General features: G+C 51.2%; 1 protein-coding gene across 1 annotated transcript in view; it reads left to right on the plus strand.

Annotated features, from left to right (window-relative positions):
• Nucleotides 1-436: 436 nt before the first annotated feature.
• CDHR2 (cadherin related family member 2) overlaps nucleotides 437-12,719 on the plus strand; it is a gene marked incomplete at both ends in the record, with an annotated part of 35,811 nt that continues 23,528 nt past the window's right edge. The window contains 13 exons of the mRNA XM_080692408.1: nucleotides 437-488; nucleotides 718-789; nucleotides 2,146-2,285; nucleotides 2,381-2,434; nucleotides 3,721-3,810; nucleotides 9,130-9,219; nucleotides 9,699-9,824; nucleotides 9,901-10,047; nucleotides 10,374-10,449; nucleotides 10,533-10,648; nucleotides 10,748-10,981; nucleotides 12,073-12,228; nucleotides 12,310-12,471. Of these exons, the coding sequence (XP_080548534.1) occupies nucleotides 437-488; nucleotides 718-789; nucleotides 2,146-2,285; nucleotides 2,381-2,434; nucleotides 3,721-3,810; nucleotides 9,130-9,219; nucleotides 9,699-9,824; nucleotides 9,901-10,047; nucleotides 10,374-10,449; nucleotides 10,533-10,648; nucleotides 10,748-10,981; nucleotides 12,073-12,228; nucleotides 12,310-12,471 (1,515 nt within the window). The remainder of the gene's footprint in view (nucleotides 489-717; nucleotides 790-2,145; nucleotides 2,286-2,380; nucleotides 2,435-3,720; nucleotides 3,811-9,129; nucleotides 9,220-9,698; nucleotides 9,825-9,900; nucleotides 10,048-10,373; nucleotides 10,450-10,532; nucleotides 10,649-10,747; nucleotides 10,982-12,072; nucleotides 12,229-12,309; nucleotides 12,472-12,719) is intronic.

The raw sequence follows: 12,719 nt of genomic DNA on the forward strand, positions 1-12,719 counted from the left end.
GAGGTAGAAGGGTTTCCAGGAACCCCAGTACCACCAAAAAAAAAAAAAAAAAAAAAGAACCTGTGTCCAAAACATGGTCTAGTCACTGAATCCCTGCACACTGTGCCCTCAGGCAAGCGCCTTCATCCCTCAGCCTCCACTTCCACGGTGAGATTGTGCACATCTGAGATGCTTGGAGCCTGCCTGGTGCCCTGTGGGTGCTGGACTCCAGGCTCAGGTTAGGTCCAGCCGTCCTGCTCACCCACCTGCCTCTCTCTGAGCTACTCTCAGCCCCAGCATCTGAGAAATGGACAGAGGGTGAGGGGCCCTGAAGGAGAACTGAGAGAGGCTGGTAGGTGGGCTTGGGGTCAGACTCAGGCAGATGGGCTCTGCCAGGAGGAGGGAGGCCTGGGTCCAGCTGCCTCCCCTGACGCCTTTTTCCCCAGGACCTTCCATGATGGCCCGGCCATGGCTGTGTTGCTTTCTGCTTCCTCTCCTCATGGTGTCCGGTGGGTGCCTCCCCTCCCTGACAAGAACAGTGCCAAACTGGGACCCTCAGCAGGACCCTTTGGCATGGAGGGTGGGGGTGTCCCTCCTTGGCAAACCCCCGCTCCTATGGTCTGTCCTGTGTGGCCTTTGGGGCGGCTGGGCTTGGCGGCAGGACGAAGCTCTCAGCCTAGCGGGAGTGGGGCGGGCTCTGCAGGGCTACCAGATGATCCGGTGCTCTGTGTCCTGCAGTGACAGCCAACAGGCCCCCAACTTTCCTGAAAAACATGACGGTGGTGTCCCTGCCTGAGGATCTGCCAGTGGGTGAGTGGAAGCCCCGCACAGAACAGAGCCAGCCTTTGTATCATGAAGCCCCCAGGGTCCTGCTCCCATAGCCCATGGCTCGTCATGGGGCAAAGGTAGCCTGAGGGAGTTTGCTCAGTTCCAGAAGTTTGTTTTCCTTCCTTAGGTTATTTATTTATTTATTTATTTTGTGGTACTGGGGATGGAACCCTTCTACCTCCGGGCTACACGCCCAGACCCATTTTTATATTTTTTATTTGGAAACAGGGTCTGTTAAGCCAGCGAAGCTGGCTTTGAACCTGTTCGATCCTCCTGTCTCCGCCTCCAAAGGGGATTACAAGTGTGCGCCACCACACCCAGCAATTCATTCTTTAGTTTTTAAGTCAAGAGCAGTACCAGGTGTGGTCGCACAGGACTGTAATTCTAGTACCTGGTAGGCCGAGACAGGCTGAGACATAGCAAGATTCTCTCCTTTTTTTTTTTTTTTCCAGTACTGGGGATTGAACCCAGGGGCATTCTACTTCCGAATTACACCTCCACCCTTTTTTAAAATTTTTATTTTGAAACAGGGTCTCACTAAGTTGTGGAGGGCCTCACTAAGTAGCGGAGGTTAGAGTGAACCTGCAATCCTCCTATCTCAGCCTCCCAAGTACTAAGATTACAAGCCTGCACCACCACAACCGGCTGAGATCCTATTTCAAAATAAAAAATAAAATAGACCGGGGTGGAGCTCAGAGATAGAACACCCCTGGGTTCCTGGGTCTAATCCCCAGGACACAAAAAAGCCAATGCCCTTGGGACTTTCAAGCTGGTCTCTCCTGTGAAGTCCCAGTGCCTGTGCTGCCAAGAAGGCAGTGCAAGGCGGGTTCTCAGGAGGCCAGCTGCAGATGCAGAAGACGGTATCCTGGAAGGCTCCAGCAAGCTCTCCAGGTGAGCAGAGGTGGAGGAGGCCAGGCCCAGGCACCTCTGCGGGCCAGCGGCAGCCCCACCCTGGGATGCACCCAGCTGCTGCAGCTGGAATGTGTGACTGCAGCCATTTCTAGTCTGGTGCTCTGATTCGGGGGGCCAGGGGACAGCTCCTGTGGACTTGGCCAAGGGAGGGGAAGATGCCTGGGAGCAGCCCGGCCCACTTGGTTCTGACACTCAGAGTGATTCCCAGGAGACATGAGGACGCCCTTGTCCTGAGGCCTCTGAACACACTCTCCTAGCATCCATGACCAAAGGGACCCGAGCCCCGCAGGCTGGGGAGGTTCCAGAACTCACATCAGGGCTGGGTGCAGAGCGGCCCATTCCCCGGCCAGCCTTGTGGGCAGCCCAGCCGGGGCAGTGCTGAGCCAGGTGGCCACGCACCCTGGGCAGCCCCCGTTCCATCTCCAGGCTCCGAGGCCTTCTGGTTGGCAGCTGAAGACATGGATAATGACCCTCTCGTTTATGGGATAAGTGGCTTCTACTCCTACTTCTTCACCGTCATCCCAGACACTGGGCAAGTGCTCCTGAACACCTCTCTGGACTACGAGGTAAAGCGTGTCCGTGGGCTGCCTGGGGCGGGGCTTCCCCAGGCTCTGCTCTGAGCATGGCCTCACCTCGGGCCCCTTCTCTCTGCCTGCTACAGACAAACTACTCCTTCAGCATCAACATCTCTGTGAGCGACGGTTACAACAGCCCGGTGAGTCAGAAGTGGGGGTGAAGGGGAGACTGACCTGGGGTAGGAAATGCAGGCTCCCAGGTGCCCGCTCTTCACCGTGTTGTCTCCCTTAAGCAAGCAGTTAATTTGCCGGGCGTGGTGGGGCACACCTGTAATACCAGTACTTGGGGGGCTGAGACAGGAGGGTCACAGGCCAGCCTTAGCAATGCAGTGAAACCCTCAGCAATTTAGCAAGACTCTTTTTCAAAATAAAAAATGAAAAGGCTGCCAGGCGTGGTGGCGCACGCTTGTAATCCCAGCATTTGGGAGGCTGGACCTGGAGGATCGCGGATCGCGGACAGCCTCAGCTACTTAGTGAGGCCCTCTGCAACTCAGTGAGACCCGGTTTCAAAATAAAGAATAAAAAATAGGGCAGGGGGTGTAGCTCGGAGGTCAAATGCCCCTGGGTTCCATCTCCAGGCCAGCAAAATAAATAAATAAATAAATAAATAAATAAATAAATAAATAAATAAATAAAAATAAATAAAAAGGTTGGGAGTTGTAGCTTGAATGTACAATGCTTCTGAGTTCAATCTCTAGTAGCAAGGCAAATGAACAAATAAATCAGTTATCAAGAAAAGAGGCTGGGCATGGTGGCGCACGCTTGTAATCCCCACGCTTGGGAGGGGGAGACAGGAGGATCGTGCTGGTTCAAAGCCAGCCGCGCTGGCCTAAGAGACCCTGTTTCAGAATAAAATATAAAATAGGTCTGGGAGTGTAGTCCCGAGGTAGAAAGGGTTCCATCCCCAATATCACCAAAAAAAAAGAGAGAGAGAGAGAGAGAGAGAGAGAGAGAGAGAGACAGACCTGTCTCGGCTCCTGGTTCTGACACTGTGTCTGGGGGCTGCATCTGGTGATGAGCTTCTTGCTGGCAGAATCTCACAGCTGTGCAGAGACCACACGGGCAAACAAACTGCCCCAACCTTCTGTAATGCCTGTCTTCAGTGTGGGAGTGCACCATGGTTCTTTAGCTGCTTCCCTCTGGTGGGGACTGAGGGTGTTCACACCCTTGTGCCATGTCACACAAAGCTAAAATATATGTTTCTGTTATGGGCAGCACATTCTAGATGAAAAAACAAAACAAAAAACTATGCCTGTATTTTCAAGTGGTTCAGAAAAAATGGAGAGAGAGAGAGAGAGAGAGAGAGAGAGAGAGAGAGAGAGAGAAACAATGAGTTGATATAGGTAAAGGAAGAAAGGCACCAGGAGTTTTGTGTACTATATTTGCAACTTTTCTGGCACTTCATATTTTCTGGGCTCACCTGCAGGTGCGGAAAGAAATGCAGGTGATTGTGGAAGACAGAAATGACAACGCGCCCGTTTTCCAGAACACTGTGTTCTCCACCAGTATCAATGAGGTAATATCTGTCTTCATGGGGGTGCGGGGAGGGAGAACTCAAAGCACTTCTTGGAGTAGGACCAGAGGCAGCTAGGAGGACAGCCAGGGTCAGGAGTACCTCTTCTGCAAGGAGCAACTACAGGGGAACGCAGGCGTGGCAGGGAAGCAGACGGGAGAGAGCAAGGGCTCTGCTCTCACATCACGAAGGCAGGAAGCAAGCGAGAAAGAGTGGGGGGCTATATATGTTTAAAATCCCCAAGGCCACACCCTCAGGGACCCTTCCTCAGTAACTGAAACCCCTCTCCAGCATGGCTACCTACTCTCCATGAGTCTTGGAGGACACTCTAGTTCCAAACCATTACACTCTGTTCCTGACCCCTAGACCTCATGACAGTAATGCAAACAGCATTTCGTTCATTTCCAAGATATCCATAATCTTGACAGTTCCAGCGCCACTCAAAACTCCAAAGCCGCCTCTGAGACTCAAGCTAAACCCTTGGTTTTGAGCCCCTATAAAAAATAAGAAGGAAATGACAGCCAAGTATGGTGGCACATGATTGTAATCCCAGTACTCGGGAGGCTGAGACAGGAGGATTGCAGGTTTGTGGCCAGCCTCAGCTACTTAGTGAGACCTTCAGCAAATTAGTGAGACTTTGTCTTAAAATAAAAAATAGCCGGGTGTGGTGGTGCACGCTTATAATCCCCATGCTTGGGAGGCGGAGACAGGAGGATGGCACAGCTTTGAAGCCAGCCATGCTGCCTTAAGAGACCCTGTTTCCAAATAAAAATATAAAACTAGGTCTGGGAGTGTAGCCCAGAGGTAGAAGGGCTTCCAGCAACCCCAGGACCACACACACTCAAAAATAATAAAAATAAAATAAAATAAAAATAAAAATAAATAAATAAATAAATAATAGAGATAGAGATAAGGGTGTAGCTCAGAGGTAGAATGCCCCTGGGTTCCACCCGTAGTACTGAAAAAAAAAAAGAAAAAAAAAGCTATATACATTTAATGTACAATGGCACAGAGAAAACATTTGCATTCCAAAGGGGAGAAATAGGCCACAGAAAGAAGAAATGAGACCAAAACAAGATCAAAATTCAGCAGAGCGAGTATTTAATCTGCAATTCATTTCTGGCATCTGGGGCACATAGCAGTGATATGTGCTATCCAAGGGGCTTGGCAACTCTGCCCGGTGGTCTGGTTGAGTATAATTTGCTGCACACTGGCTCTTCTAGCCTGTCTCCATGGCTCTCAACTTGCAGCCTTTCCTTGCAATCATTCCACCTTTCCAACATTTCTTAATCTCAGGGATTTTCTTTGCAACCTTGGCTTTACCCTCACGGCTTCACAAATTGCCCCCTTTGAGTTTGCTTGCTGGGATTCCAACCCTGCCATGCCTAGCTTGGCTTCCCAGGCCTTCCTCTGTAATCTCAGGGAAAGATCCCATGACCCCTTTCCCCAGCAAAACCAGCATTATGTAAGTGCCAAAATCAGTCAGCAGCAGGGTAGCTAGTCATGCCTTCTTTAATCACTGCTCTGGATCTGTCTCCATATAGCCACTGCGGCATCCAGGCTCTGCCATGGCAGCTGCTGGGCTCTAGTTTTCATGGTTATCAGCTTCCCTGACCTTTGTCTTTATGCAAATCTTAAACTGCCCCAACAGTATTCTTTCCTTTTGTTTCTAAGCAAATCATTTGACCTCCATTCAGCCATCTTACTTTCTTCTACAACACTGTTTCCCTAGGCCTAGTTGCAAATCTATAGAATCTCTGTTTTCTGCTTCCAGTGTTCACTATACAACTTGTTGTACACAGACATTCACATCATAATGTAGTTTGGATACTTGCTGTTTTGAGATTTTTCTCTTCCAGCTTAATCAGTTCCACATCTTTAAATTTGCCTCAGAGAAAGTTTCAGGACATGGGCAAAATTCTGATAAGTTCTTTGTCAGAAAGAAGGTCACATGTGTGACTTCTCCTTCATGTTCTTATGAAGATCCTCTTTGTGCTCTGAAATGTCCTAAGCATGGTCTCTGCTGTCTGCCTGCCTGCCTTTCTTCCATTCATATATTCTTTCTCCCTTTATATTTTTCTAAATTTTTGTGGTTCTGGGGATTGAGCCCAGGGGCATTCTACCTCTGGGCTACAATCTCAGCCCTATATTTTAAATTTAGAAACAGGGTCTCTCAAAGTTGCTGAAAGCCTAAGTTGCTGAGGCTGGTTTTGAGTCTGCAATCTCTTGCAAGCCTCCCAAGTACTGGGGTTGCAGGTGTGTGTCACCACACCTGGCTTTCTACTGTCCACCTTTCCACTAGCAGTCTGGCCCTTCCAACTTCCTCTCACAAACCAATTCCAAAGACTTGCAGTCTACATGGTCAGACTTAGATGCACCAGTAACCCTACTCCTCTGATACTAATTTCTGTTTCAGACTGCATTCTCAGTGCTGTCACCCAATAATCTGACCACACAAATCAGAGGAAGGAAGATTTATTTGCTTTTGGAGATTTCAGAGTTTCAGTCCATTTTAGGCTGGGTCTGCAGAGTTCAGTGCTGGAAGCAGCAGAAAGAGAGAAGGGGGAAGAGGAATTATATATATAATCCAAGGTCACACCCCTAGGGACCCCTCCGCAGCAACCAAGCCCTACCTCCTACATGGCTGCCACTCTCCATGAGGTCTTTGGGGCACATTCTAGATCCAGTCTATTATGGAAGGGCAGTAAGGAGTTCTAAAGTTGAAAGGAAGCTGCTAGGGGACACACAAAAAGCAGTGTCAGGCTCACATCCTACCAACTGTGAAACTTTGACAGAAAGACTGTCTTTTCCTAAAAGGCTTCAGTTCAAACCTCAGGGATGACTTTCACTGGCTTGTTTGGGTCATGTGTCCATTCTCAAACCAATGTAGAGTCCCGGAATGCTCTGACTGACTAGGTCTGCAGCATGGGCCTTCCCCTCCACACAGGGGTGTAGCACCACTTAAAGTGTAGGAGTGTGGAGAGATTTCCCGAGGGCTGTTGGATAGCAAACAGCATCATCATGACACATGGTTGGGAAGACCTGTGAGATGGGATGTGTGTGCTGGGCCAGAAGCAAGGCTGGTTGGCCCAGGCAGTCATTGGACATGCTCCAAAGGCGCCCAAGTGTCTGGCACTGTCCGAGGTGCTGAAGTTAGGATGGGGGGGTGGCTTTCCTTATTGCCACCTGCAGAGGCTCACACTCTAAGGGCACAGATAATAATCAACAAAATGTCCAATAAGCAGGATGGTTTCGGATGGTGTTGGGCTCCTTAAAGACCATAAAAGAGTGAAAAGTAAGTGACTGCTGGGCGTGGTGGTGCACGCTTGTAATCCCCGTGCTTGGGAGGCAGAGACAGGAGGATCGCGCAGGTTCGAAGCCAGCCATGCTGGCTTAAGAGACCCTGTTTCCAAATAAAAAAATATAAAAAAATAGGTCTGGGAGTGTAGCCCAGAGGTAGAAGGGCTTCCAGGAACCCCAGTACCACAAAAAAAAAAAAAAAGAAAAAAGAAAAGATAAGATAAGAAAAGAAAAGAAAAGTAAGTGACTGCGAAAGGGGCTGCTTTTGGTTGAGTGGTCAGCAAAGGCTTTTCTGGGTAGGTGACCGCTGAAGAGACCTGAAGGGGAAGAATCCCAGGGCCTTCCAGGGATGCTCCAGACAGGAGGACAGTGGCTGCAGAGGCCCTGAGGTGGGAGCGAGCTGCCAGGAAGGCTGGAGGGTAGAGAATGAGAAGGTGAAAGTAAAGAGGGCAGCAGCCTGACCTTGGAGGGCCACAGAAGCAGACTAGGACATATTCTGGGCAGAATGGGACACCCTTGGCGGGTTTTAGGCACAAAAATGATGTGGTATGATATATAATTTAATTAATTAATTTATTTTTTGTAGTACTAGAGATAAAACTCGGGGGTATTCTACCTTCGAGCTATACCCCCAGCCCTATTTTTTATTCTTTATTTTGAAACAGGGTCTCACTGAGGTGCAGAAGGCCTCACTAAGTAGCTGAGGCTGTCCCCAAACAGCGATCCTCTTCTCTCAGCCTCTTAAATGCTGGGATTACAAACAATTGCCACCACACCCACTTTTAATTTTTTATGTTTATGCATTTATTTTTGGTTTTGGGGACTGAACCTAGGGGTGCTCTACCTCCAAGCTAGCTCTTTTTAGTTTTTATTTTGAAACAAGTTCTTGCTAAGTTGCTGAGGCTGGCCTTTAACCTGTGATCCTTCATCTCAGCCTCCCAGGTACTGGGATTACAGGCATGTACCACCACGTCTAGCTTCTGTTTTTTTTTTTAATCTTTTTTTTTTTTAACAGTACTGGGGATTGAACTCAGGGGTGTTCTACCACTGAACTACATTTCTGCCCCTTTTATTTTTTCTATTTTTATTTTGAGACAGGATCTCACTAAATTTCCGTGGCTAGCCTTGAGTCTGCAATTCTCCAGCATCAGCTTGCGAGTGGCTGAGAGATGTGTGCTACTGTGTCCAGCTCTGATTCACATTTTTTTTTTTGTATGTGTGGTACTGGGGATGGAACCCTTCTACCTCAGGGCTATACTCCCAGACCTCTTTTGATATTTTTTATTTGGAAATAGGGTCTCTTAAGCCAGCGAGGCTGGCTTCGAACCTGCACGATACTCCAAGTGTGTGTGGGGGGATTACAAGCGTGAGCCACCACGCCCAGCCTGATTCACAATTTTAAAAGCTCTCTATCGCCGGTGTGGTGTGGTGGCGCACGCTTATAATCCCAGCACTTGGGAGGCTGAAACAGGAGGATCACACAGGTTTGAAGCCAGCCTCAGTTACTTAGTGAGGCTCTCAGCAACTTAGTGAGACCCTGTTTCCAAATAAAATATAAAATAGGTCTGGGAGTATAGCCCGGAGGTACAAAGCCCCTGGGTTCCACCCCCAGTACCACAATAAATAAATAAATAAATAAATAAATAAATAAATAAATACTCTCTGGTTGATATGTGGAAGCAGTGGGGCTGCAGACCAGAGTCCAGAAGCAAAGCGTCCTCGTAGGACCTCCCGGCTCTGCAGGGTGCTCTTCAGATTTCAGGGCTGTGGGCTGTAGGGAGCCCTTGGGGATATCTGAGCAGGGAAGTGGCACGGTAAGGCTGGGTACTAGAATGTCTCTTCCTTGTAGCCCGAGAGGCTCCACCAATCAGAAGTGCACTCAGCTAGCGGTGAGGCTGTATTGGGAGGGAGTGGGGTCCTGCTCCCTGCCCAGGTCGCCTCCGTCACCTCCACTGCTCAGGGCGCACCCTCCCTGAGTTGGAGATGGATTTGAGTCCATAGGTGACGAGGCTGTCTTTACAGACCCTGCCAGTCGGCTCCTTGGTGTTCTCTGTGCTGGCTCTGGACAGGGACACGGGCTCAGCAGGTGTGGTGAGGTACTTCATAGTGAAGGTGAGTGTGGAGTCGGTGGGCGTGGGCAGGTGGGAGCCTGAGTGTCCTGACTGCTCGGCCACCAGGGGGCAGCATCCCCGCAGATAACTCATAGGGTCCTTGAAGAGTCCTGGCTGGGGCTTCCCTGGAGGGGGCAAAGAAGCTCAGAGAAGCCTTGGGTCTTGTCCCAGCTTACACAGACAATAAGGGTGTGTGAGCAAAGTTGCAGATAGTTTTGCTAGAGATCACTCCATGTGTTGGGATATGTTCCTGGGACATCTATAATCTCATGGGATCCTCCCATGCGCCCATGGAGGCGATCTCAGTACCACTTCCCAGAGGTTTCTGCCTCTCCCAAGGCTGGAGAGGTCAATGGATTTGGTGAAGTTTGCCTGGATGGTCAGTGGTAAAGCCAGCCTTTGACCCTACTTCCGATTTTGACCCTGGCGTGAGCAGGGAGGGGCAGCGCTGCCCCGAGGGTCTAACCTGCATGTCCTCAGGTCATCCCTAACACCGTGGACAGTGAGCATCTCTTCCGGATCCTGGACAATGGCTCTATCATACTCAACGGCAGCCTCAGCTACAATAACAAGAGCGCCTTCTACCAGCTGGAGCTGCAGGCCTGTGTGAGTTGGGGGGCCGGCAGGGCCAGAGACCCCAGGCCACACAGCCTTGACTCACAGGAGGCCCTTCTCCCTGCAGGACTCCGGCGGCATGCTCAACAACACCCACGTCATCCAGTGCTCCCAGCCTGTCTTCCTGTCCATCTCGGTGGTTGACCAGCCTGACCTGGATCCCCAGTTTGTCAGGGAGTCTTACTCAGGCTCTGTGGCTGAGGATGCACCCCAGGTGTGTGCTGAGGCATCTGGAGGGCTCGGTATGGAGACCTGAGGAGAGGAAAGTGTCAAAGGCACAGATTAGCCAGATGTAGTGGCACACACTTGTAATCTTAGTACTTGGGAGGCTGAGGTAGGAGAATTGCAGGTTTGAGGCCAGTCTCAGCAACTTAGCAGGACCCTGTTTCAAAATAAAAACTTTAACAAATGGGCTGGGGAATAACTTGGAGGTAGAATGCCCCTGGGTTCAATCTCCAGTATCAGGGGAAAAAAAAGAAGATAAAGAAAAAGAATCACCATCATCATCATCATCATCATCACTGTTTTGGTGTCTTCCAGGGAACCTCGGTGCTGACGGTACAGGCTGTGGATGGCGACAAGGGCATAGATGACCCTGTGACCTACAGCATCTCCAGTAAGGACGGGGGTGTGTCAGGCTGGGCTGGGATAAGGGCAGGGTGGGGTCTCTGGAACGCTGCTTTACTTCCTCATTGGCAGACTCCACGAGGCCTGGATGGTTCACCATTGGTGCAGACGGGGTCATCCGGGTCAGCGGCCCCTTGGACCGTGAGCAGCTGCTGGAGGAGGAGGAGGAAGTGCAGCTGCAGGTCACGGTGAGCGAGGGCCCCCTGCTCTCGAAGCGCTGACCTTCGGGCTCACTCTCTGAGTGCTGGCTCCCTGACTCTGCCCTCTGCTTCTGGTCTGCACTTCAGGCCACTGAGGCCCACCTCAACATCTATGGGCAAGAGGCCAAGGTGAGCACGTGGGTCACAATAAGAGTGCTGGATGTCAACGACCACAAGCCTGAGTTCTACAACTGCAGCCTCCCAGCCTGCTCCTTCACCCCGCAAGAGGCCCAAGAGAGCTTCACTGGCTACGTGGAGGAGCACACCTCCTCCCGTATCCCCATCAGTGACCTCACCATGGTGGTCTATGACCCAGACAAGGCAGGCACTCGGGAAGGGGTGAGGTGCGGGCGGGGAGGGGAAGGGTGGCAGCCATGCTTCAGTGCATTGTGGGTGAGCCGGGCAGTGGCATTGTACCCGGGGATATGTACTGCAAGGTGCTGGCCAGAAACGCGCTCTCAGGTGCAGGTGGGTGTGAGATGCTGGGTGGTGCTGGCGTTAGGCGGCCAGTGACCTAAGAAGGTGGTATTCGGTGTCCAGAGGGATCCACGTGAGTGTGAGGCTGGAGGGAACTCTTAAATGGAGATTGGTGTTGAGAGGGGGATGACTTGGGTGGGGTTGGACAGTGTTAGGTAACATGGATTTGGCGCGGAGTGGAGGATGGCATGGGTTGGTCTCGGGTTGGTGGCACTGGGCACGGGGCTAGGCTGGTGTGGGTGGTAAGTGGTGGCTGGTATGGAAGGTGATAGGAGAACTTTACAGCAGTGAGTACGTGTGACCTGGCTCGCTCTCTCTTGCCCAGTGTGGGACTCACAATGCTAGGGAGTCCTTGCAGGACTAGCCCACGTTTGTAGAGACTAATGACCAGCCTGGCTTCCTGGGCCTCTTGTCTTAGTCTCTTGAGCTGCCCTGCCCACCCCTCACTCGCTTTTGTGTGCGTTCTCCCCCAACCCCCCTCTCTCTATCTCTCTTTCTCTCTTTGTATTGGGGATTAAATCCAGCGGATTCTACCTCCAGGTTTACTCCCAACCCGTTCTATTTCTATTTTTATCTATTTGTTTTTGTGAGGGGGAGTTGGTACTGGGGATTGGGTCCAGGGGCATTCTACCTCTGAGCCACACCCCTCGCCTTATTTTTTTATTTTTATTTTGAAACTAGGTCTTGCTAGATTGATGAGAGTCTCACTACTCTCCGAGGCTGTCCTCAAACCTGTGACCTTTCTGTCTCAGCCTCCAAAGTACTAGGATACAGGAATGTGCCCCCATGCCTGGCTTTAAGGGCCTCCCTCCTCTGGGACCTCATTGGGCAGGACTTCTGGAGGCAGAAGCCCAAGGCTAGAGAGGGGGAAAGACACAGGTCAACACGTTTGCAGGGGCAGAGGTGGAGCTCCCTTCATACAACCATCATTACAGGGCAGCAACGGCACCTTCCTGCTGTCCTTGGAGGGCCCTGACGCGGGGGCCTTCAGCGTCTCCCCTGAGCGCGCGGCAGGCTCGGTGGATGTGCAGGTACTGGTGAGAGACTCAGAGATGGTTGACTACGAGAAACAGACACAGATGCAGGTGCAGGTGAGAGGTGCTCTGGTGCTGGGGATCCGAGGCCGTGTGGCAGGCAGGCCCCCATATTGCTGCTGCTTCTTCTGTACTCAGGTTGTAGCCACTGACTCGGTGAGCCAGAACTCCTCCGTCGCCACAGTGACCATCTTTCTTAGAGACATCAATGACCACAGGCCCACCTTCTCTCAGAGTCTGTATGTCCTCAGTGTGCCAGAGCACAGTGCCACGGGCTTCGTGGTCACCGACAGCATCAAAGTGAGTGATGCGGTTGTGGCTGGGCCGGGCTGGGAGGGACACACGACAAGGCAGATCAAGGACGGCCTGAGTCATGGACCAGTGATGTTATCCTCCCAGCAAATGCATGCATGTGTGAGCTGGATGTACGGGATGCCTGTGTGTGAATCTATGCGGAGGGGAGAGGTCCTTCCTTTGTGGCAGGAAGCATGGCAGCCCTGAATATATAAGTTGCATGGTAGGCAGCAAGAGCCACTGTGTTCAAACAG

This window comes from Muscardinus avellanarius (assembly GCF_963383645.1).
Source record: "Muscardinus avellanarius genome assembly, chromosome: 1".
Lineage (NCBI taxonomy): Eukaryota > Metazoa > Chordata > Mammalia > Rodentia > Gliridae > Muscardinus > Muscardinus avellanarius.